The 20,868-nt window shown below is 47.8% G+C and overlaps 5 protein-coding genes across 9 annotated transcripts; 1 reads left to right on the top strand and 4 right to left on the bottom strand.

Moving 5' to 3' along the window:
* Positions 1–37: 37 nt before the first annotated feature.
* LOC147209026 (kelch-like protein 33) lies at positions 38–3,400 on the bottom strand. Its single transcript, XM_086104113.1, is given in 5 exon segments — positions 38–1,093; positions 1,180–1,350; positions 1,434–1,804; positions 1,905–2,519; positions 2,522–3,400. Coding segments are annotated over 5 exon segments (2,451 nt in total). The 5' UTR covers positions 3,296–3,400; the 3' UTR covers positions 38–573.
* A 121-nt stretch (positions 3,401–3,521) lies between these two features.
* Positions 3,522–6,186, bottom strand: ltb4r (leukotriene B4 receptor). Its single transcript, XM_086104185.1, has 3 exons — positions 5,535–6,186; positions 5,166–5,442; positions 3,522–4,473 (listed from the first exon to the last, which is right to left on the bottom strand). Exons 1-3 carry the CDS (start codon positions 6,002–6,004, stop codon positions 4,090–4,092), a joined length of 1,131 nt encoding a protein of 376 aa, XP_085960311.1. The 5' UTR covers positions 6,005–6,186; the 3' UTR covers positions 3,522–4,089.
* A 569-nt stretch (positions 6,187–6,755) lies between these two features.
* On the bottom strand, positions 6,756–10,728 carry LOC147209024 (leukotriene B4 receptor 1-like). 3 transcript variants are annotated; one of them, XM_086104173.1, is made up of 5 exons: positions 10,683–10,728; positions 9,149–9,704; positions 7,606–7,806; positions 7,491–7,531; positions 6,756–7,305 (listed from the first exon to the last, which is right to left on the bottom strand). In XM_086104173.1, exons 2-5 carry the CDS (start codon positions 9,692–9,694, stop codon positions 7,008–7,010), a joined length of 1,086 nt encoding a protein of 361 aa, XP_085960299.1. In that variant the 5' UTR covers positions 9,695–9,704; positions 10,683–10,728; the 3' UTR covers positions 6,756–7,007. The 3 variants fall into 3 exon arrangements, with proteins under 3 accessions (XP_085960299.1, XP_085960280.1, XP_085960289.1); XM_086104154.1 differs by lacking the exon at positions 10,683–10,728 and adding an exon at positions 9,979–10,653; XM_086104163.1 differs by lacking the exon at positions 10,683–10,728 and adding an exon at positions 10,498–10,651.
* A 1,004-nt stretch (positions 10,729–11,732) lies between these two features.
* Positions 11,733–13,335, top strand: LOC147209023 (uncharacterized). Its single transcript, XM_086104196.1, has 2 exons — positions 11,733–12,222; positions 12,304–13,335. Exons 1-2 carry the CDS (start codon positions 11,772–11,774, stop codon positions 12,441–12,443), a joined length of 591 nt encoding a protein of 196 aa, XP_085960322.1. The 5' UTR covers positions 11,733–11,771; the 3' UTR covers positions 12,444–13,335.
* Positions 13,336–14,255: 920 nt separating this feature from the next.
* On the bottom strand, positions 14,256–20,732 carry tec (tec protein tyrosine kinase). 3 transcript variants are annotated; one of them, XM_086104134.1, is made up of 16 exons: positions 20,535–20,732; positions 18,650–18,824; positions 18,468–18,572; positions 17,719–17,800; positions 17,506–17,634; positions 17,126–17,405; positions 16,945–17,010; positions 16,787–16,841; positions 16,562–16,644; positions 16,348–16,481; positions 16,174–16,248; positions 15,912–16,083; positions 15,542–15,823; positions 15,348–15,466; positions 15,079–15,236; positions 14,256–15,007 (listed from the first exon to the last, which is right to left on the bottom strand). In XM_086104134.1, exons 2-16 carry the CDS (start codon positions 18,785–18,787, stop codon positions 14,924–14,926), a joined length of 1,962 nt encoding a protein of 653 aa, XP_085960260.1. In that variant the 5' UTR covers positions 18,788–18,824; positions 20,535–20,732; the 3' UTR covers positions 14,256–14,923. The 3 variants fall into 3 exon arrangements, with proteins under 3 accessions (XP_085960260.1, XP_085960250.1, XP_085960268.1); XM_086104124.1 differs by having other exon boundaries at positions 18,650–18,861; positions 20,535–20,731; XM_086104142.1 differs by lacking the exon at positions 20,535–20,732 and having other exon boundaries at positions 17,509–17,634; positions 18,650–20,528.
* Positions 20,733–20,868: the final 136 nt, after the last annotated feature.

The following is a 20,868-nucleotide window of genomic DNA, read 5'->3' as shown; positions in this document are numbered from 1 at the left end:
CAGGGACGGCATTTACTACAGTGGACAGTTTATTATCTTTTCAGGTTACAGTTTGCATGAAAGGGTTAGTAATGCTACTTAGTCGCAGTAGAGAAAAGTGGCCATTATTATTATTTTTTGTCTCCACGGCAGAACTAACACAGTGTATCCCAAACCGTTGTACCACTTAAGTCCAGGAGAGGCGCTGCATGCGTATTTCATCGATAAGAAAATTATTATAAATATTCTCTTATAAGGTACTGTATATCTTCCAGGTACTACTCAAAGATTTGTCTGCATCATGTTGTCAGAACCATCAACAATGAAATGAAAGCAAAACCCATGTCAGTACCATTGGCAACGTAAGATGGCTGTCCTCTGGCTTCCACCGCGGGGGACAGGGGGGCGGGGTCAATTGTTCCTCTATTCATATGAAAGTCTGTGTTTTCTTTATGTCGCCGTGGTTTTTTCTGTTCACTGAGCCTGCTTTGCAAGCTTCAATGGATTTTATTTTGTAATTTTTTCTGTCCCACGCAAGTTTATCAGCGCAGTGGTAAGAAAGACAATACAGAAGTGACATTTCAGTCCTTCAAGCTACCATCTCAAGTGCTGGGGTAGTTGTAGCACACAGGCTCGAATGTCAGTAACGGCTGCTGGGACTTTTCCCATTCTTTCCCAGCGCTGCGTGATCTGGTTAAACCTGTGGACCAGTCCAGATTCACTGTAGTCTTCCTGGCAGTACCCTCCCAGGAGATAGATATTCTCTTCCAAGATGGCAGAGGCTGCGCCCACATGAGGTACGGGCAGCGGCGCAAAGGTCGTCCAACAATCAACAGCGGGATTGTAAACCTCACAGGTGAGTTGGTCCGTGTAATACGTCCTGAGGTTGCACACGCCGCCGGCCACATAAAGGCAACCTCGCAGTGCCTCCATGCAGTGCTGGGCTCGGTCTTGAGTCATTTTTGCCATGTGGACGCTTCCCGCCTCGGGATCATACACGAACAAGGAAGCAAGGCAAACATACTGGGGGTCAAAACCTCCGGAGACAAACACCCTTCCATCGAGGACCGTGGCAGCTTGGCCGCTGAGTGGATGGTTCAGAGGACGGACAAAGCTGAAAGAATCCAAGAACAGCACGAGAGGGGAAAATAAATCAAGCTCATGTTTCAAGCTACCGATAAGCTTCCCGCTCAAGCGCACCTCCAGGTATCGGCCTCCGTGTTGTACATCTCCACGCTGTTTAAATTAGTGTTGAGCTGCTTATCTCCACCGATGGCACAAAGTTGACCTTGGTGCACGACCACTGAGAAGTTACTTCGACATTCCTGCATGTCGGTGCACCTCTTCCAGAGGTCTTGCTTGGGTTCATAGCTAGTATGATAAAAAAGAGATAGAGGTGAGTGACCACGCAGCACCGTGGAACCGCTAAAAGGCTGCCCATCGGCCGCGTTCACCTGTAGGTCGATTTCATGACGTCGTCCTTGGCATAGAAGTGACATCCGCCGATCACAAACAATCGGCCCCCAAGGGTTGCGACCCCGTGTCTGAACTTTGGCCTATCTGGAATCTGGGCCAGCTTCCTCCACTCGATGTCCTTCACCAGGCCTATGCCGGAGCGCAAGGAGTTTACAAACCAAATTTCGCCACTTGGTACGCGTTGACCCACATCCTGGTCCAACTGGTCCCCACCAACAAGAAGTAGGGAGTCTTTGGGGCGCCTCACCCGACAGTGATCCTGCACTGAGAGGGTAGATCCAAACTCCTTAAATGCAGCACCATGAAGTTGCACATCTTGGGTTTCTAAGCGTAGGTTTATGGCCCTGACCTAGACCAAAGACCACAAAGTGGAGGAAGGAGTGAGTCATGTGAGTGTGACTCCATTTGAATCAATCCATCAACATGCTTTCTTGAAGACAATCACTCACCTCCCTGAACTCTCGAAAGGTCATGAGGGGAAAGCGAACTCCTCTCATCAGCTTAAAGGCATGCCCCAGTCGCTCCTCAGAATCCACCTCAAGCCAGGAGACTAATGCTCGAAACACAACAAGCTCGGATGGCACGCTGAGACCATCGCTGCAGAGGAAGTCCAGAAGCTTCTCAGCTTGGAGGTTCAGAAACTTTTCAGTCGCAGACACTTCCAAGAAGTTTCGCAGCACGTAATCATTGGCTTCCTCAAGGAGCTCTGACATCCCGTAAGCCTCGGCAAAAGAAGCCACATCCAGGCAGGAACCCGCTCCCATTTCCCGTTTCATGAAGCGGAGGCAAAGCGAGACGGCTGACCGGAACTGGAACCGGAGTGCCGTGCAGGCGAGCTCAAAGACGCAGTCCCAGTTGGCAGGAAGCGTCCCGCAGTAGGAGAAGCAAATCAAAGCAGCCATCTCTGGAATGACTTTTAAAGGAAGGGCAACGCGAGCTTGACGAGACTCCCTCATCCCGCTGGTGAACATGCCTCGGAAGTAGTCACTGCTTGCTGCCAGGATCACCCTATGGACTGACAGACCAGCTTGTTCAGTCCGAGCGGAAGCAACAACCAAAATATCAACACTTCAGAATAAGCCTGATTGTACAAACCATGGAACAAAGCTCCGTTCACATCCAAAATGACATCACAGCCCACACCGTCTGCCCAGAGCTGCTGGATGGAACGAAGGGTTCGTCGCATTTCCTCTTCAGCAGAGATTGCTTGCTCCTTTCTCAGATCTGCCTTCGCTCCAGCGGTTTGGTCGCAGAGGTCCAACAATCTCGGAACTCCGAGTGCACGAGCCGCTGCCTCAATTTGGGGTCGGGTGTCACCCATTGCTATAAGCTCCCCGGTGTAGGCAAACTCCACAACTGCCCGTAGCCCACAATGATCCACATCCGGAGCTAGAAACAGACACCACTGGTGGGCGGCCACCTCGCACGTTTGAGTTTCTACCCTGACCCCCGCCTCAATGAAAGAGCTGACAGCAGCAAGGATGGAAGAGTGAACGCGGAAGCTGCTTCCATCCTCTGTGGTCAATGTTAGATCCGTGAGGAGACCCGATTCAAGTAACTCCCTCAAGACCTTGAACATCTCACCAGGAAAGGTTTCGCTCGGATAGCGTCGGACATCATCGACGCGCCCTCCGTCCTCCTCGAGCTTGGATCCGCATGGTTCCGCCCTCTCGCTTGTCAGACCTAATCTAGAGTCATTGAAGGCCACAATTTTTCGGAGCTCACGCTTGTCCTGCTCAACACCTTCCCTTCCTTCTGTTAGTACTCGTTTCCTCCTTTCCTTTTCGCTCCGCCATTGCTCGTCCCATTCCGCTGGCAGGCCACTCCCGCTCGCCTCCATGTGAATTTCAACCAAGCAAGGTAAAAAAAAAAAAAAATCAAATCAAATAAAGTGTGCCTCATGCACTCTTCTCTCTCACCGTGAGACTCAAAGCTGTCTGCTCACACTCCCGCTGGACGTCAACAAGGTGCTATTCTAAGCGTGGCCGTCACTCAGATTCACTTTCACACCAAGTTGGCGCAATCATGTATTCGCATTCGCCACATTCACAGTCGAGAGGTGCATATTACTTTCCAGCAAGCACTTTATTTGGTACTTTTGCCGCTCTCCAAACATCAGTTTTCTCATGCAAAGCTTCTGCTAAATGTCAAAATGATTCAAACGACCTCTGACTTGGCCCTAAGCTATCATGTGAGGTTTGGTAAATAACGTGTGATGAAACAGATAGGAAGTGTGTTTCCACAGATGCAATCTTCTGTTTGTCGCCACAGATCTTGATCGCGCAATTTACGTTTGGACCGGCTCTCTGTTATGCCACACAGTTGTACATTACTACCACTACTGTAGAACCGATAGAACAGTAATAAACATAATTTTAAATGAATACCTCTCTCACATTGTCATTTAAAATGAAGCAACACGAGCTTTGTCAAGGCACCGTAAGTTCTGGTGAAAGTTGGAAGTGGGTGCAATTTTTTGTATATTAAGTCATTCACTCCCAAAGACGTTTTTAAACGTCTTTTCAGACTTGGTCTAGAATTGGCTGGTACTGAATGAGTTAACAATGAAAGGAAAACCAAGAGTACAGTCTGTCAAATCGGAAAGGAAAGTGATCATAGTATGGATCACATGCGCTATTCTAACGGCTCAACACTTGCCAGAGTCTTGAGTTCCGGTTCGTCCGTCTCTCTTGTCGCCACGCTGTTGTTGTCTCCCTGCCTGCCTCTGAACGGCTTCCCCAGTTTGACTGACAGTGTCTGCAGCACGGAGGCATCGTCCCGCGACGAGCTGGTGCGTCCGCTGCGGCCGAAGGTGGATGTGCTCCTGCTCTCCGAGTTGGTGGCTTCAAAGAGCTTGCCCATGAAGCTGAGGCCGGCCTGGCGGATGTGGGAGCTGCCGGCGAAGACGTACAGAATCGGGTTGACGGCGCTGCTGAAGTAGGCGAAGGCGGTGACGTTGGGACGGGCCACCCGGGCGGCCGCCACGGTCGGTTGGCTGCCCTGCGAGAGGCCGATCACCTGCCGGAGGGGAGCAAAGGATTAAATGCCAGAAGGATCCTCGATCCTTGGATCTAGGACGGGGGTCGGCAACACGCGGCTCCAGAGCCGCATACGGCTCTTGAGCGACATCTAGTGGCTCCCTGGAGCTTTATAAAACATGTTTGAAAATGGAAAAAGATTTTGATAGTAGGCTAATATAGCTGAAATAGATGTAGATACATGTTGCAGCTCCGAAAAAGGAGAGCTGTGGCGTTGATCTTTTTAAAACGTACACTTTATTTCTGCTTTTAACAGTCTCGACAAACACAGACACGTCTGCGTGCGACTCCGTGCCTTCTCTCTTCTCGTTCGACTCGAGAGGCGTTCAAAGACAGCCTCCGAAAAACGGAAATTAATGATCACTTCACTGACTCTAAGAAAAGCGAAAATAATTCAACAAAACAAAAAAATTAAGCGAGGAAATCACAAAAATAAATTCTATGGGGGCGTTTGTGAACACACAACAAAGGAATGAACAACATAAACAATTCAGAGACAGTCCAGTCTCCTACATACATGCAGCATGTGTCTCCTTCATTGTAAATTTTATAGAAGGCTTTTATTTTTTTGCGGCTCCAGACATATTTGTTTTGGGTTTTTTTTTTTGTCCTATATGGCTCTTTCAACATTTTGGGTTGCCGACCCCTGACCTAGGAGGTTGACGGAATCACCTCGATGATGTTGACGATGTGATACGGCAGCCAGAAAATGGCAAAGGTACAGATGATCATCAGGATCAGCCGGCTGCCTTTGCCCCGCCGATGGAACATGGCGCTCTGGAGGCGGCAGATCACGGACGAGTAGCACGTGTTGATGAGGGAGAAGGGCACCAGGCAGCCCATGATGGTCTCGAAGGTGTAATGAAAGACCTGATGACCGACACTTCGCCAGTGGTACGGTATGCAAAATCTCAACGTGGCATTGTTCGGGAACACTTTCCTCAGGTTGCTGCGCGCAGATACAAACACACACACACATACACAGGAACACAAAGCTGTAATCAAGTCGCACCGCACTATCAGCGCACATGCAGGACTAACCTGCGGTAGAAGGGCATCGGAAGGGACAGCAGGAACGCCATGATCCAGACTACCAGGAGGAGAATCAGCAGGGAGCGCTTAGTCCGCATCTTCTGGGACATGAAAGGCCGGGAGACGGCCAGCCAGCGATCCATGCTCATCAGGCAGATGAGGTAGATGGAGACGTACATGTTGACATTGCACAGGTAGTGCACCAGCTTGCAGGCCGCTGAGCCAAACTCCCATCCCTGCCCCCCAGCAAGGTAACGCAGGAATATGGGCGCCGTGAGCAGCACCAAGGCGTCGGCCACGGCCAGGTTGAGTACCAGCAAGCACGTCACCGAGCGCTTTTGGACACGACAAACCACCGACCACACCACAAAGAGGTTCCCGGGGAAGCCCAGCGCAAAGGCCAAGGTCAGGATGGCGATGCCGACTTTGGCTGAGGTGCTGACGGGCAGAGAGAAGGCGGCGGTGCTGTTGGACACCATCGCTTCATCCGTTGAACGCTTTGACTTCTCTGACTGGCGTCTGCGACCTTTCAGAGATTTGAACAGGAAACAGGATATGTTGAATTAACAGCAGGCAGGCAAGCTGCTCTGTGCTGAAGTGGCGTTACAACATTGCACTTTCACAATAGAGCCCCGGGACACGGTGAACAGTGAGTTGGACATTCCAAACGTGGTCAAGTATGAACAAAATAAAATCAAGTTACCAGAGTAGATGAGCAGGAGGCTCTCGTGTCCTGCTGAGAGAACACAATTTGAGTAGATGCAGCCCGCGAGATAATGCGGGATGCTTTGTCGACAATGATGGACTCCAATGATGATTTTTGATTGGCCCAAAAATCATCATTGTAGTCAATGGACAATTTTTAGGTATACTGGCACATTCTCAAGAGCGACGATTGTTCACACTGTAGGAGAGAGACACGATAAAGGTAAAAAAAAACAAAATTCCTAGGATTTGATTACCGACATATTTGGAAAAAGCTTTCCCTATGATGCGAGGCAGTTCTGTTGTTCAATTACAAGTGTGGAGTACGAGATGTCATTTGCTGTACAGGTTTACCCAACAGGGGGGCATCCGGTTGTGCAAGCGGGACATGAATGAACAGCACATGAAAAACATGATGAACTTTCTTGACGACAATACCGACAATACATGACGTCTGCGACCCAAAAAAAAACACACACAAAAAAAATCGTCATCTTGTAACGGTGTTATGGTGCAACTGGAACAATAGTTTCCATTTTGTTTATTTGGACCTCTTTCGCCACACAGACACAATTTTTGCATAAGACGGTACATACAGTACTACAACCACAGACCATGCCAGGAAACGTGAGTAAGTGACAGAGCTTTTCTTCGGAGCTCCAGCACGATAACAATTTGCCGTCCTCATTGTTCATCAGGACAGCTCGCTGTGCCAATGGACGGACGAGACATTCAAAAATGCCGGGCGGCGCCCGCGTGACCTCTGAGGCTTCGACGTCACGTTTGGGGCTTCGGTATTTTGACAGTGGCGCTCGAGTTGGACTCGTGAACTTTTTCCTTCAGCATGACGCCATCCACCTCTTTGTCCCTGTCGCGGCTGTTCTGGCTGTTCTGACGACTCTTTCTGCTGACCGAGTCCAGACCGGCCGCCTCGAACAGGCGGGCCATGAAAGCCAGACCCTCACGGCGGATGTATGACTTGCCGGCGAAGAAGTACAGCACCGGATTGATGCAGCTGCTGATGAAGGCCACCGAGGACGTGACTGCGCGGCTCCGGTGCCAGATTTTCGCCAGCCTTTTGGATGACAAGCTCTCATGAATGGCAGTTTGAGATGAAACGGACAGCTTGAAAATCCAAAACACTTAAGAAGAGTTCCTGATTGGTAAATCCAAAAAACAACAGACAGGCAGGAAGCTGGAGCCTCACTTCTAATCATAATCAAGACAACAAAGGTATGAAAAGAACACGTGACGGCTTACATTGTTTTGACAGAACCATCGGGACAAAGCGCCCATGTGACCTAAGGAAAAAAAAAACGTCACGTCAATCCGTCTGCGAACGCCACATGCGCGTGGCATGTACATCGGCACTTACGTGCACCATGTTGACCAAATGGTAGGGCAGCCAGAAGACGCAGAAAGTCACCACGATGGCCAGGATGAGTTTCTCGCTCCGGATGCGTCGGCGGAATTTTGTCTGTCGGATGCGGCGTAGGATGCAGATGTAGCTGACCACCACGATGCTATACGGGATCAGGAAGCCCAAAACCAGCTCCAGCAAGTACTGGATGACCGTCTGTACACAAGGATACAACCACATGTGGATGTTGTGCAGAGAGTGCTCAAGGCTGGGTGAGTCATCCTCCATCAAATTGGTGAACAATGGTCGACAACTCGTTTTAATCAGAGATGGCCGTAAGTGTCTTAAAATGTATTTTTGATGCTGATTTCATAAATGTCGATCCTTTTTCCTAGCACATCAGGTTTTGGAGATATTTTCTTTTTTTTTGTTTGTTTTTAAATGTTCAATGCGGTTGTTGTATTTACAAATTGATGAGTTGTATTTTATAGCTATGACGTTTCAGAAGGAAAAAAAATCGGTTACAGAACCAAACGCTTAAATCATATAGAGTACTAAATATTAAGGATGTTCGATACCATTTTTTCTTTTTTTAGGCCAATACCAGTATGAGTAGTCAACTCTTGAATTTTTTTTTACCAATGCCAAGTACCGATAACACTAGTATTTTGGGTACAGAAAATGTCCCCAAAAACAATGACAGATAATTTAAAAGAAACACCTATATATCCCATGATGCAATACATCTTGATTTATATAGCGGTTTCACATATTAATGACAATTTTCTATCTCTACATAGAAGAAATGTCATCTTAATAGCCATCTGTCAGATATGTGTGCCTGAAGGTCCTGACCAAAAAACGACCACAAGAGGGCGGCCAATACAGGTACTGTATTGCCGGCCGTTGCAAGTACAGTACTGTAATTCTACATTGATACAAGGCCAGATATCGGCCCAATACTGACACCTGGTAACAGTACTTGCACTTCCTTGTTTTCCCCCTTTATCATTATTACTATTATGATTATTATTATTATTATTATTGTTGTTGTGAAACAGGATTTGGTAGCGAAACAACAAGGGCAGATTCAGAATCAGTGCAAAAAAAAAAAAAGTTAAGATAAGATATCCTTTATTTGTTACAGCTCTTGTTAAATAAATAAATAAATAAATTTTGTTGAACAGTGTGATTTACTTTTAGAAAGCATTTTTTGGCAGGGTTTAGTAAAAAAAATTATATACAGTATATATATATACAGTATACATATACACACACATTATATATATATATATATATTATATATATACACATGCACATATATATACACGTATAAATATATATATACAGTATATATATATCTATAGATATATTGTATATATACTGTATATAAAATAGAGAGAGAGCAACTGTACTCTGCAAAAGTAGTCACTTATCAAAATTCTGATCCACCTAAATGGTGGAAGCAGCATGAAATAAACTTCCCACATCGACGGGCTTATTTTATTATTTCCTTTTGTTTTTGCCGAAGCGAAAATAAAAAGCTGAGAAAACTCACGTGACTGTCTTCGTCATGGTAGGAGTCGCAAATGGCGCGGTCGGCACTCGTCCTCACGTCCCGGAAGACGATGGCGGGCACAGAGGCAAAGGCCACCAGGGCCCACATGAGTGCCAGCGTCCACGTCACAGTCTTGTGGCCCACCAGGGAGCTGACGCGGTGGGGTCGCAGCACGGCCAGTAGTCGATAGAGGCTCATGAGGGTGATGATGTGAATGGAGGCGTACATGTTGGCCAGGCACAGGTAGAAGAGCACCTTACACATCACCGTCCCAAACGCCCACCTCTTCATCACCAAGTAGGCGATGAAGAACGGCGTCAGCGCCATCAGCGAACCGTCGGCGACGGCGAGGTTGAGGATGAAGAGAGTGGTGATGGTCTGCTTACGGGCCCGGGCCACAATGCTCCAGATAACAAAGAGATTACCGGGTAAGCCCAAGAGGAAGACCAGGCCGAGGATGAGCGCGCCCATGGTGGTGGCGGCCGTGCTGTCCACGATGCTCTCGTTTTTCAGCAGGTGCGGCGTGGAGCTGTTGGCTGGCGCCATCGGGGCGCAGCTGCAAAAAAAAAAAAAAAGGAAATAAAGCAAGAAAAATAAGCTCGACGTGGCTGAGCACGCGCGGGTTTTGTCAAGTGTGTTTGTGCGGAGGGAGGGGTGATCTTAACGGGTTTTAACAGAGACTCCTAATTCCAGAGTCCAGACCAGACACGCTCGAGGTTGAGCAACATTCTACTCTTTACCGCCAACCGACCTCAACGCGCCACGCTGCTAAATAAACCAAAGAAATGTTCGCAAGCAACTTGTCATCCAAATTTTCTAAATCGCCCTACCTGAGCTTGGGACAGAGGAGAAAAAAAAAATCCCGGGCAGTTAGGAAGTTTTTTTTGCTCCAGCACGGTGGCGCTCTTCTCTGCAAGGAAGTGTCGGATGCTCGGGAGATTGAGAGCAGGCGTGCTGCCATGGTGAAGCGACCACAAGATGTCGAAGGAGGAAATTGGCGCAAGATCTCTGTCAACAACCCGGCTGGCTGTCTGGCCCCACACAGACGAAGAAAATGTTCTGATTTGAAAAATCTCATTCGGATGTGCCAGTCCGGGAGCTTCGACAAAACACCTCGTATTTCAGCCATATCCTGTACTCGTGCAGTGACCCTCCATCGCGTTGCTACCAAAACTAAGACATTGCGCAATAATAATTGTCTTGTGTGTGGGTGCGTTTCAGTGTCCTGTGACTCATAACCAGCATAGGAATTACCGCCACAACACACCCTGCACGCCACTCATTCTTACGCGTGCCGTAAAATGGCTACGTAAACACTCACGGAGGAAACCAAGAAGGCCAAGACTCACCTGTTGAATCCCAAAAGAGAAACAGACGGCGTCCGAAAAAGAATTCTGAAGATGAACAACGTAGCGCCTCTTTTTAACCTTTGCTCCCGCCCACTGACCCGTCAAGGAGTCTCGCGCCTGCTGCGGCACGCCGGCGTATGAAGGAGAGGGAGGTGCTTTCTCGCTACCTCTCCGCCTACACCTACCTGGATGTTGAGTCTCGTACGGCAGCAAAGGACAAGGAGAGTCGGCAGCAACTAAACACAGACAGGGAGGATCGTGAGACAACATTCATATTTGTACTTTCAATGTCATTCTTTTAAAATGGGAAGCCTCGCCGAGGCTCAGGAGATTTCCGCATGCGCCTTATGCGCCCCCCTGGGGCGAACCAAATCAAGTCGGTTTTATTTATGCGGTGTCAATTTGCAACAGAAGTTATCTCAAGGCAACTTTAAGGAGCGCGCTCTTCATAAATCCAAGAAATGAGCAAGCACTTGGCGCCACAGGCAAAATTCAAGTAACCTCAACCAAAAACTACTGTGGAGACAAGCGCCAGTCATCCCCTGACGACACGCTTGATCATAAAGTCAAGTCTGAAGTTTACTCTTGCGAATGGGGAGACTGCGGCTGCTCCTCCGGATCGCATCGGGCAGACGGTTCTGCAGGAGAGGCGCTCGTCCCCACATTTGCTCCATCCTTACAAGTCGTACGTACGCCCTCGTAAAGATAGCATTCTAAGAACATTCTGGGAGGGGTTACGTGATAAAATACACTCGCGTGCCTTTCTCGAAACTACAAAGGCAAATGCAATGTAAACGCATATGTGAGGCGATGTGGCAATGACGTGTGGGCACATAGCTGCGGGCCTGAGAGAGGCTTAAGTTTCGAAATGTACACAAAAAAAAGAAAGAGTGGCTGGGATGGGATCACACCCATTTTCGAGGTGTTATTGCAGCTTTAAGACTTCACTTGATCTTCAGTCACAGAACATTCGACGCATACGCATACAAACTAAACTACTGCTGACGTCCAAAAGCGGTGTGGCCTGTTTCTAGACAACAATGGATCCTTTACTAAAGCGACTTGGGATGCTTTGTCAAAAGATGACATGAGACGGAAATGGCACCTCAAGACTAAGAAAAAAAAAAAAAAGGAATCGACTTGAGGTGAGTTCTGGTTCTAGTGTATTTTGCTGACTCACCACATTGGAGATGGACACCGATGAGCACAAAGATTTTGGGTCATCTGGCAGCGCTACAGGAACTGATGCGCTTGCGGTCGGCCTCAGGAAGACGATGACGATCTTCCGGCTCATCCTGCTCGCTGGCCTTACGTCCAGCTGTGAGTCGATCTCCATACCTGAACCATCGCGTGACCTCGCGACCCTCGTGTTGACTCCTGCGGGCGGGTTAGACGCGAACGTGACTCAGGACTCCTACCGGGCCCGAGAGAATGACAACATCACTCTGGGCTGGAAGTTCACCAGCCGTGCCAACGTGTCGCTCACCTCGCTTCGGATTCACTGCGAATTCTTCAGGGAGGGCGAGGTCACCGTCCTCTTTCAACTACTGGACGGCGTGGCGGTTCATTTGGTGGGGCGCGTGCGGTGCGACAGGGAGGCTCTGAGACGGGGACAAATAAGCCTCCAACTGTCCAAGCTGCGAATGGAAGACTCGGGAGTGTACCAGTGTCAAGTTAAAACCAGCACCGGTGTGAACTCTGGAAAGTATCGAGTCATCGTGACAGGTAGGCCTCCAAAATGGCTTCATGAAACGTAAATGGCAGTTGAGGGGGGATCGTTACCGAAGCTGCGTGTTGTCTTTGCAGCCAGTGCTGTCGACGGGACGTCGGCGAGTCCCCCGAGGAACAATTCGCACATTCTCAAGGGCCTCCTCCTGATCGCGGCGGCGGCCGCTGCTCTGGCAGCAGTTGCCGCCGGTTACCTGCTCTCACTGACGCTGCTTTGACATTTCGGGCCAGACGGAGCCTTGGCACTGGCAGCAGAGGTGGCCACAGAATGCTCGATGCATTTCTATTATTGTTACCGTTATTTTAAAATACACGAAATTGTTCTTGCATGTGCCAAGTTCAAAAGTAGATTTTGAGGGGATCAATTGGGATGAAATGAGAAACATTGTTGCCTCTTTTGGAAGTATTTTAATGGCTCAAATGAGATCTTGACACGATTTTGAGAATTAAGTTCAGTAATACCTCAAGATACAAGCGTAATTTACTCAATGACCATGCTTCTTACTCAAAGAATTGATGCCTCAAATCATATTTCTCCATTGAAATGAATGGAACATCTGATCCACTGGTGAAAGGACACTTTGATCCTCTCCTCTTTCATCTATAACTGCTTCAGACAACAAAGTGCATGCAGAAAAGTGGTGAAGATTGCACGACTGTCTGTGTCCTATGTGTTGTGTTGTGTTATTTTGACTTCAAAATGGCGCCGCGTGAGTGGCTGCCTTTCCAGCAGCTCCCATATTTTGTTGTTCTACTTCTTCCTTTCATAACTTTGCTGCTGTGAATTGGGAATTTCTCCATTGCGAGACTAATAAAGGTTTTTCTTATCTTATCTTAATCCGTTCCCGCCTGGCCACCAAAAAAGAAACTCCTTCTGGTGTACCCACATTGGCCACCAGGGGACAGTATAATACAGTCACACAGACAGGTCACTCCCTCTCTCAGTGGCTCAATAACCTGCGGTAATATTAGTTGTTCTTTGCAGTGGACAAATAATATATGCCTGTCAGTGTGATATTGTCTGTCTATAAGGGTTGCTGGGTTATAACACTGCTATAATTAATGCTGTCAGTCCATCAGTTGAGTTTTTCCATTATGCGTTAACATTAAGCTAGCAGGGACATTCTTAAGGCAATGTTGTTTGGATCTTTGGAATATACAACACGTGAGTGAATTTGTTTTATGAACTGGGAGAAGGAATAAACATCTTGAAGCTTCTTTTTTTTCTCTTCTGCTAATCTCTTGCTTACTGAGCGTGTTGACTTGACGGCGCATATGCAGCACTCGAATCTTAAGTCTCTGCTCGCAAGTCCAAGTAAAAAAACAAAAAAAGGGGTGGCCCAGTGGACCCGTGGTTAGTGCGTCAACCTCACAGTTTAGAGGTACCGGTTTCAATTCCAGCTCCAGCCTCCCTGTGTGGAGTTTGCATGTTCTCCCCCGGGCGTGCGTGGGTTTTCTCCGGGTACTCCGGTTTCCTCCCACATTCCAAAAATATGCGTGGCAGGCTGATTGAACACTTAAAATTGTCCCTAGGTGTGAGTTTGAGCATGGATGGTTGTTCATCTCTGTGTGTGCCCTACAATTGGCTGGCAACCGGTTCAGGGTGTCCCCTGCCTGCTGCCCGAAGACAGCTGGGATAGGCTCCAGCATCCCCGCGACCCTTGTGAGGACAATCCGATCAGAAAACGGATGGATGGATGGATGGATGAAGACAAAAAAAAAATCATCCAAATGACAGTACCAAGAAAAACGTCAGGTCACTTGTGTCTCAAGTTGCCGGTGTTTTCAAAAACGTCGTGTTGATTGCTGGCTAGATGTGGCTAAGGAGTACAGCGGTCATCTAGTTTGCTAAGTGTTTTGAAGCAGGGGTGCCCAACCTTTTTTGCCCCACGGACCGGTTTATGTCAGACAATATTTTCAGGGACCGGCATTTAAGATGTGGCGGATTAATACAACAAAATAATATGGTATGAGCTGCATGAAAACTGTGCTGTTTTCGAAATATAATAATAAACACAAGGAGCGTCTAATCTGGCCGCAACACTGATCGCTATGGTAATGTTTAATGCCTTCAAAATACGATACAACGCAAATTCAAAGTGCATGAAAATGACGACTCACCACAGCCCCGAGCTTAATTTTCTGCAACTAGACGGTCCCATCTCGGGGTAATAGGAGACAATGACACCTCATGTGTGTGGTTTATGTCCATGTCTACTTCGTAATTTTGTTTTAGTCGCCGTTGCTGCAGAACCCCCCCCCCCCCCCCCACCTCACACAGGTAGGATGTCGGAAATAGCAACAGTGCTATTGTGGCGATCTCAGAGTATTCAGCCATAACTTTAATCCAGTTGTCTCAAACGTACTTTTAAAGCCGCCGTCATTTGCGATCTCCAGTAGTTTTTAAACTCATTTTGCTACCTCCAACGTTTTGTTTTGAGCGTAATCGGTCACGTGACGGAGAAGCGTGGTTTGACGTGAGTCAAGCGTGACACAGACGGATGTAACGGAGAATCCGGTAATTTTTCAAAATAAAACATTTTTCGTATTCCGAAATAAATAAAACGGAATTAAGGCAAATTCTTTCTGCGCGGCTCGGTACCAAATGCCCTGCGGATCCGCGGACCGGCGGTTGGTCCGCGGACCTTTAAAATTTAAAGGGACAGTCTTCTTTGTGAGGCGTGGATAATGACACCTGTCAGTTGGCGAGTGTGCCATCACCCTCCAGGACATCAGAGATCATGAGGCACAGCTGGGAGAAGGACGGACGGTCCTCAGGTTTCTGTGGACACAGAAGGAAGAGTTATCCGGTTGTACAAAGAAACAACATCATGTGTGTGGGGTGGGGCCGACCTCCTGCCAGCACATCTGCATGATGTCATAGATGGCCTCGGTGGCAAGCTTGGGCCTGTAGAGGCGGTGACCTTCTGTTACCAAGGCAACAACCTCGTGGTTGTCACTGTGCTCAAATGGCATGCGGCCTTCGGTGAACGCCTCCCACATCAGCACCCCTGCACGGTCAGAGTGACGAAAATGCAAAGGTAAGGGCAGAAAGTAAATCTACATCCGCTAAACGTGCAAGAAAATTCATCTGAGGTTTATGGTCGGTCGCGGCGTCCGACCATAGGACCAGATGTCCGACTTGCTGCTGTATTTGCAGAAGTTGAAGACTTCTGGAGGCGACCACTTCACGGGGAACTTGGACCCCAAGGACGAGGTGTACTGGTCATCCAAAATGTACCTACGGCACAAAAGCGGGAGATCTGCCAATAACCGCTTCATTCACTTAATGGCCGACAAAAGACGGCATGCTCACCTGGCCATGCCGAAGTCAGACACCTTGACAACCAGGGCATCATTCACCAGGCAGTTTCTGGCCCCCAGATCTCTGTGAATGAAGCTGCTACTCTCCAAGTACTGCATGCCCTCGCACACGTCCAGGCAGACGCTCAGCAGCGAGGCGGCGCCCATGCAGTCCCGCCGACTGCGCAGGAAGTCCAACAGGCAGCCGTGCTCCATGAACTCGGTGACGATGTAGATGGGCCGCTCCTGGCTGCACACGCCGTACAGCTGCACGAGCTTGGGATGGGACAACTTCCTGGTGGCGACGGCAAAGCGAGATTACAACTGTCCAAACATGCCATTGCGAAGACCTCTGGGGTTCCTCGTTGTCTTTTCTAACGTACATCATGACCTTGGCCTCCTCGATGAAGTCCTCTTCATACATGGCGCCCTGTTTGATGGCCTTGATGGCAACTTTGTGCTGTGCCCTCCACATGCCGAGCCGCACCACCCCGGCCTGACCGCTGCCGACCTCTTTCATGAAGGTCAAGTCGCTGGGGTTGATCTCCCACTTCTCTATCGGACCGGATGTCACAATAAATATCGTAAATCTAATTTCATCTCAGCAGTATTATCACACACACAAAAAAAAAAAACAAGTCCCACCGTAGCTGAAGCCGGCTGTGGACGGAGCGGACCTGTCCTGTTTCCCAACAGGATATCTCAATCTGGTGACCAGGCCTGACGTGATGAGAGTTGTTCTATTATTGTTACGCTGCACGTCATCTACCGTGCGCGAGAAAAATGTAACTGTTGACCAATAGAATCTCTGTGGTGCACCTGCCGCGTTGTGTTGATGGTACGTGATGAGTTCAGCGATGGATTGGAACACGTGCTTCCCCGCCAGGTAAAACTGTTTGGGCGAGCCTTTGGTCTCCCTGATGCGGTAATGTTTAATACCGCCGCCTCCATTCCTGCAAAACAATGCGACAATCGTGACATCCTTTGTCGTCCGTCGGGTCGACGGGGGAGGGGGCGAGCGCGAGGCGCTTACCCTGCCACGGACTTGCTGTAGAGCGACACCGTGTAAATTCCCCTGGTGCTGGACTCTCTGACAATGAAGGTGCCCTCTTTGTCCTGTAGGGGGCGACAGACACAGCGGGCATTTTTCAAAACATTGAGAACGTATTTGACCACAAAAAATTTGCATGCACTTTAACGATATCTGTCAGAACAACCTGTGAAAACGTATCAAGAGGGGATACCCAGAAGTCCTCACCTCTTTCCGCAGGAGCTCTTCAGCTTTGTTCCTGTTGACATGCTTGCTGTACCAGCTTGCACACGTGACGGAGAAACGCGCACAAAAACACACACGCGTTCATCTGGATGCTTTTAAACGGCTTAGCCTTCTCTCTAAAAGTGATTAGAATGACTCACGCAAACTGCGCCAGGTTCACGGATTCTTTCTCAGCAACGTAGTTACTCGGGATGTAGCCTTCCTCCCTGTGTAGGTAGAGAGATGATGATGATGATGATGATGATTATCCTAAAAGTCTCATCTGGTAACAGTGTGTAAAATGTGACACGTATGAGTGCATCCCAAAACCTGCCAACGTACCCGTCCTGGTTGCGCGCTTTGTACCAGTTGACATCGCAACGGTCCACGATGACGTATTCGCCTCCTTTGACAAGACTGAGGTCGTGCAGCTCGCTGCCCTCAAAGTCATATAGCGCCACCACGGTCTCCTCATCATAGTCGCAAGTCTCGGGAAGGAGCGGTTGCAGGTGCTGTGGGAAGGAGGGGGACTTTTGGGCGTGTGCGGGAACGCGCGAATGGGCGGTCACCCTCCCATATGTGCCGTCCTCAGCGGGAATCGGGGGCAGCGGTTTCCTGGAAGCTGCAAAAGAGGAACGGAAAGGGGAAGAAGAGTGAGAGTGCGAATCGTCTCGTATATTGTTTGAGCAAGCTTTTGGAATGATGGGACGGCGGCCGCTCACCACCTCCAAACGGGTTGTACTCCTCACAGCCCGGGGCCTGCTTCTCCTCCTGACGGCAGCACAGCCACTCGCCCTCCCACCAGAACTGCGGGTGGAACTTGGTCAGGATCTCCCGGTTGTCTCGGATCTCTGCAAACGCACGGGCGTCATCCGACAAGTTTCTGGCTGACAGTGGCGCAACGGTTGAATGCTGAGAAAAGCAAAAAAACTGACCTTCTTTCATTCGCTGGACCCAGGCACTCCGGCTGTTGTGGCTTGGCGTGAACACATACAGCGTGTTAGTGTTGTGCACCACCTGTAGAATTGTTTTCAAACATTAGCACCACATGGTATGTTCACTCAAGTAACTTTTTGGAAGCATTGCACTTGTCAGAAACGTTTGCAATGCGTTTCTCACTTTGTTGATGGAGACCAAATGACAGAATTGACAATGACGGCACACGCGGTGCTTGCGAAGGTTACATGAGCAAACCCAGAAAACAGGTAAGCCGTGACTGGTCGTTACCTAAGTGCTGAGACTTTGTGATGTCATTTTCAGTTGACAGCAAGTGGCAAAGCGGTTGCCTCGGTCAAGATAGCCACTTAAAATCATATTCCACAAACGCAATATTAATCAGAATGCTGAGTTTAGACTAGGGGGCGCATCAGACATTTTATGGTTGGGAACATTTTTGACTTGACTTCCCTTTTGAATACATTTGTAGAAATTACAAAAATAGTTTTATTACCTTAACTTCATGGTGTGTTGTAAAACCTATTCAATCACTTTCTGGAATAGTTTGTAATGTGTAAAACGTGAAGCACGGTGAAGACTTTTTGGATACACCGTAACTCATGCTTGACGATATATGGGCTAATTTTTTTTAATTTTTTTTTTGGGAGAGGAGTGGCTCTTTTTTCAGTGTGGTTGTGGTAACGTTCAAAAGGAGCTGCATTTTCGTAAATGAGCTCACACGGCCAACCTGGAAAGGATATTTGTTCTGGCAGGGGTTGAGCCCACCCTCATCCTTGACCACCTCCACGCATCGGATGCGACTTAGCTCGATGGAGCCTCTCTGGAACTTTTTCTGTGGACAACAAGAACACAATTTCTTAGTTGCGCTTTACTTCCTATGCACGAATGATGACAAAAGAGTAGCGTTACCTCCGCCCTGCCGTCGTAGTAGCTGAGGCTGTTCTTGGTCAGGACAAACAGCCTCTCCTTGTAGTTGAGTGGAGACATCCTCCTCTTCTGCTGCGATCGCTTGATCAGCTTCTCTTCCAACAGCGGCTCATCACTCATCTTGGCGCCAATTCGAATGTCATCGCATGGCCGGGCACTGACGCGAGACACTTGACTCGATCTGAGCTACGGGACTACCGTGAGCTTGTCAATCATTAGACCAGCACAGACTATGGTCAAAGAATGACCCGTGGGCCACATTCCGCCCTGACTGGCACCTCACAAAGTTTTTATGAAGTCGAAATAAATCTCTCTTTCTATTGAATGTCGGTGGCTTTCAACATGCCGTTTGCCATTCACTCCATTAACGGCATCATTGTTTCATTTAATCGTGACACAAATCTCTGTGAACATCCAACCCGTTTTGGAAAATGAATTGCTCACCCCTGGTCTAGCTTGGAGCTAGCGGACAACATTTCGCTGGCATCTCGAGGATACGGCTTGCAGCTAGCTGCTAATTGACCAACACAACTAGCAAGGAACTAAACGCCATTAGTGGCTAGCTGACACCATTCGTACAAGTCAATTTACCTCTCTGCTGCCAATTCGCAAAATAACAGAACAAGAAGCAAACTGCTCATGCTTCTGTATAAGTATTATAAACCCATGCTTTTCTCTGGGGATAGGGAGCAAGCCCTGCTATGAATAATGAACATCTGTGAACAATTGACTTTGAAGATACTTATAGACGTCGCAAGATGCAACTAGCATGTACCCAATTATTTTATAAAAAACTGACAGGCTTATCAATAGCTAGCACAAACTGATGTGACATCACACATGAGGGAACAAATACACCATCATTTTACACAAACTATGAGGTCATGAAACTCACATCTTGGCATTTACACACAAAGGTAAATAGTACAGGAAAATTAGTCTACACTGGCTGTCAGGTAGCAGACAGAAGCTGAAACAAATGTTTACTTTTGAATGCGTATTCAAGAACCGCCAACAAAACAGGACACTTCAAATACAGATAGTGGGGAAAAACGCCACCAAAAATGAAAGAAATTTAACAGGACAAAATTCCACCAGAGGACGCCAAAGTGGTGCTTTTATTGTTTTGTCCTGAGCGCAACACAGGAGCGAGACCAGATTTTCAGCAAATAACTGAGGTCATCCACGATATTGGGCCCATCAAGATGCGTTGTATCGATTTTGTAAAACAAACTGCTTCCAACAATGGAGTCTATTTGTTACAATAGTTCCCCTGGCTGACCTTGATCCAGCAGGCTATATTCCAACTATGTGACTGTAATGACATAATATACACGCAGTGTAGTGCTCCAAAGCTTTCCTTCGGCCAGATGGGTCAATAATAAAGTCCACAAAATATAAATTCCTCATTAATGATAAGAGCGAGTAAACTATTCAGAACACAGGACACCCTGATAATTAACTAGCACGGTTAGGATGGAGCTAACAACCTAATTAGCACTGTTAGCCGCTGACATGTCTGCTACTCAACGACGAGAATTTGACTGTAATTTTTTTTTTTTAATTGTAAATAATCTTTCTAGTAAAATAAATAAATAAATACTACTGGGGCTCTTGGCATGATAAACTAAAGGCAATATGCCATAATTAATTTCTTCAACCGAATCATTGAGAGCTACGAAAGTACAGTACAGTTCAATGAAACACGCACACTTCCTTGAAAGAATGTTTCACACAGAGAAACATTTGCCCCACTTTCATCAGTGTAGGACAGAGGAAATGAGAGACGGCATTAGACTGATAGATTCAATCACAGCATCAACTGATTTTCTTCTGTAAAAGGTCCACAAATGCAAAAAAGACTTACACATTCGGCACCACATGTGTGGCTATCACGGCTGGATTTTCTTCTTCCGCGCTGTTTCTCAAGCAAATGCAGCTTTAGACCTGATGTGATGACCTCCCCAAAAAAAGTTACGTGATGTCACATGTAATTTGTTACTTTCACTTCTCCTTTTGATGCCGTCTGCCTGGCATACGTTTGACATACGCATGCAGCGCCCCGAGTCAACTTCCTGTCAAAGACACAAACACTGAACACAAAGTGGGAGAGGAAATGTTCAACTCAAATCAATGATTAATTCTCAAACTCACACTTGATAATGACTGTATTTCCCCCATGGGGAATAAACGAAAAACAC

Source organism: Hippocampus guttulatus, chromosome 2, assembly GCF_054856545.1.
Source record: "Hippocampus guttulatus isolate MCC_2025c chromosome 2, RoL_Hgut_1.0, whole genome shotgun sequence".
Classification (NCBI taxonomy): domain Eukaryota; kingdom Metazoa; phylum Chordata; class Actinopteri; order Syngnathiformes; family Syngnathidae; genus Hippocampus; species Hippocampus guttulatus.
Note: the sequence above shows the minus strand (reverse complement) of the source record. Positions and strands in the feature narration are given on the sequence as shown.

What these genes read in the sequence shown, in the direction of transcription:
- ltb4r (XM_086104185.1), bottom strand. Translation starts at nt 6,004, where the DNA reads ATGGTGTCCAACAGCACCGCCGCCTTCTCTCTGCCCGTCAGCACCTCA. An exon ending in CCGATGCCCTTCTACCGCAG is followed by an intron (nt 5,443 to 5,534) that starts GTTAGTCCTGCA and finishes ATCTGCGCGCAG; the next exon opens with CAACCTGAGGAAAGTGTTCC. An exon ending in ACATCGTCAACATCATCGAG is followed by an intron (nt 4,474 to 5,165) that starts GTGATTCCGTCA and finishes CCCCTCCGGCAG; the next exon opens with GTGATCGGCCTCTCGCAGGG.
- LOC147209024 (XM_086104154.1), bottom strand. Translation starts at nt 10,277, where the DNA reads ATGGCTGAAATACGAGGTGTTTTGTCGAAGCTCCCGGACTGGCACATC. An exon ending in CTCCTCTGTCCCAAGCTCAG is followed by an intron (nt 9,705 to 9,978) that starts GTAGGGCGATTT and finishes TTTTTTTTGCAG; the next exon opens with CTGCGCCCCGATGGCGCCAG. An exon ending in ACCATGACGAAGACAGTCAC is followed by an intron (nt 7,807 to 9,148) that starts GTGAGTTTTCTC and finishes CCTTGTGTACAG; the next exon opens with ACGGTCATCCAGTACTTGCT.
- LOC147209023 (XM_086104196.1), top strand. Translation starts at nt 11,772, where the DNA reads ATGACGATCTTCCGGCTCATCCTGCTCGCTGGCCTTACGTCCAGCTGT. An exon ending in GTATCGAGTCATCGTGACAG is followed by an intron (nt 12,223 to 12,303) that starts GTAGGCCTCCAA and finishes TTGTCTTTGCAG; the next exon opens with CCAGTGCTGTCGACGGGACG.
- tec (XM_086104134.1), bottom strand. Translation starts at nt 18,787, where the DNA reads ATGAGTGATGAGCCGCTGTTGGAAGAGAAGCTGATCAAGCGATCGCAG. An exon ending in ACTACGACGGCAGGGCGGAG is followed by an intron (nt 18,573 to 18,649) that starts GTAACGCTACTC and finishes TGTTGTCCACAG; the next exon opens with AAAAAGTTCCAGAGAGGCTC. An exon ending in CCATCAACACAACGCGGCAG is followed by an intron (nt 16,249 to 16,347) that starts GTGCACCACAGA and finishes TCATCACGTCAG; the next exon opens with GCCTGGTCACCAGATTGAGA.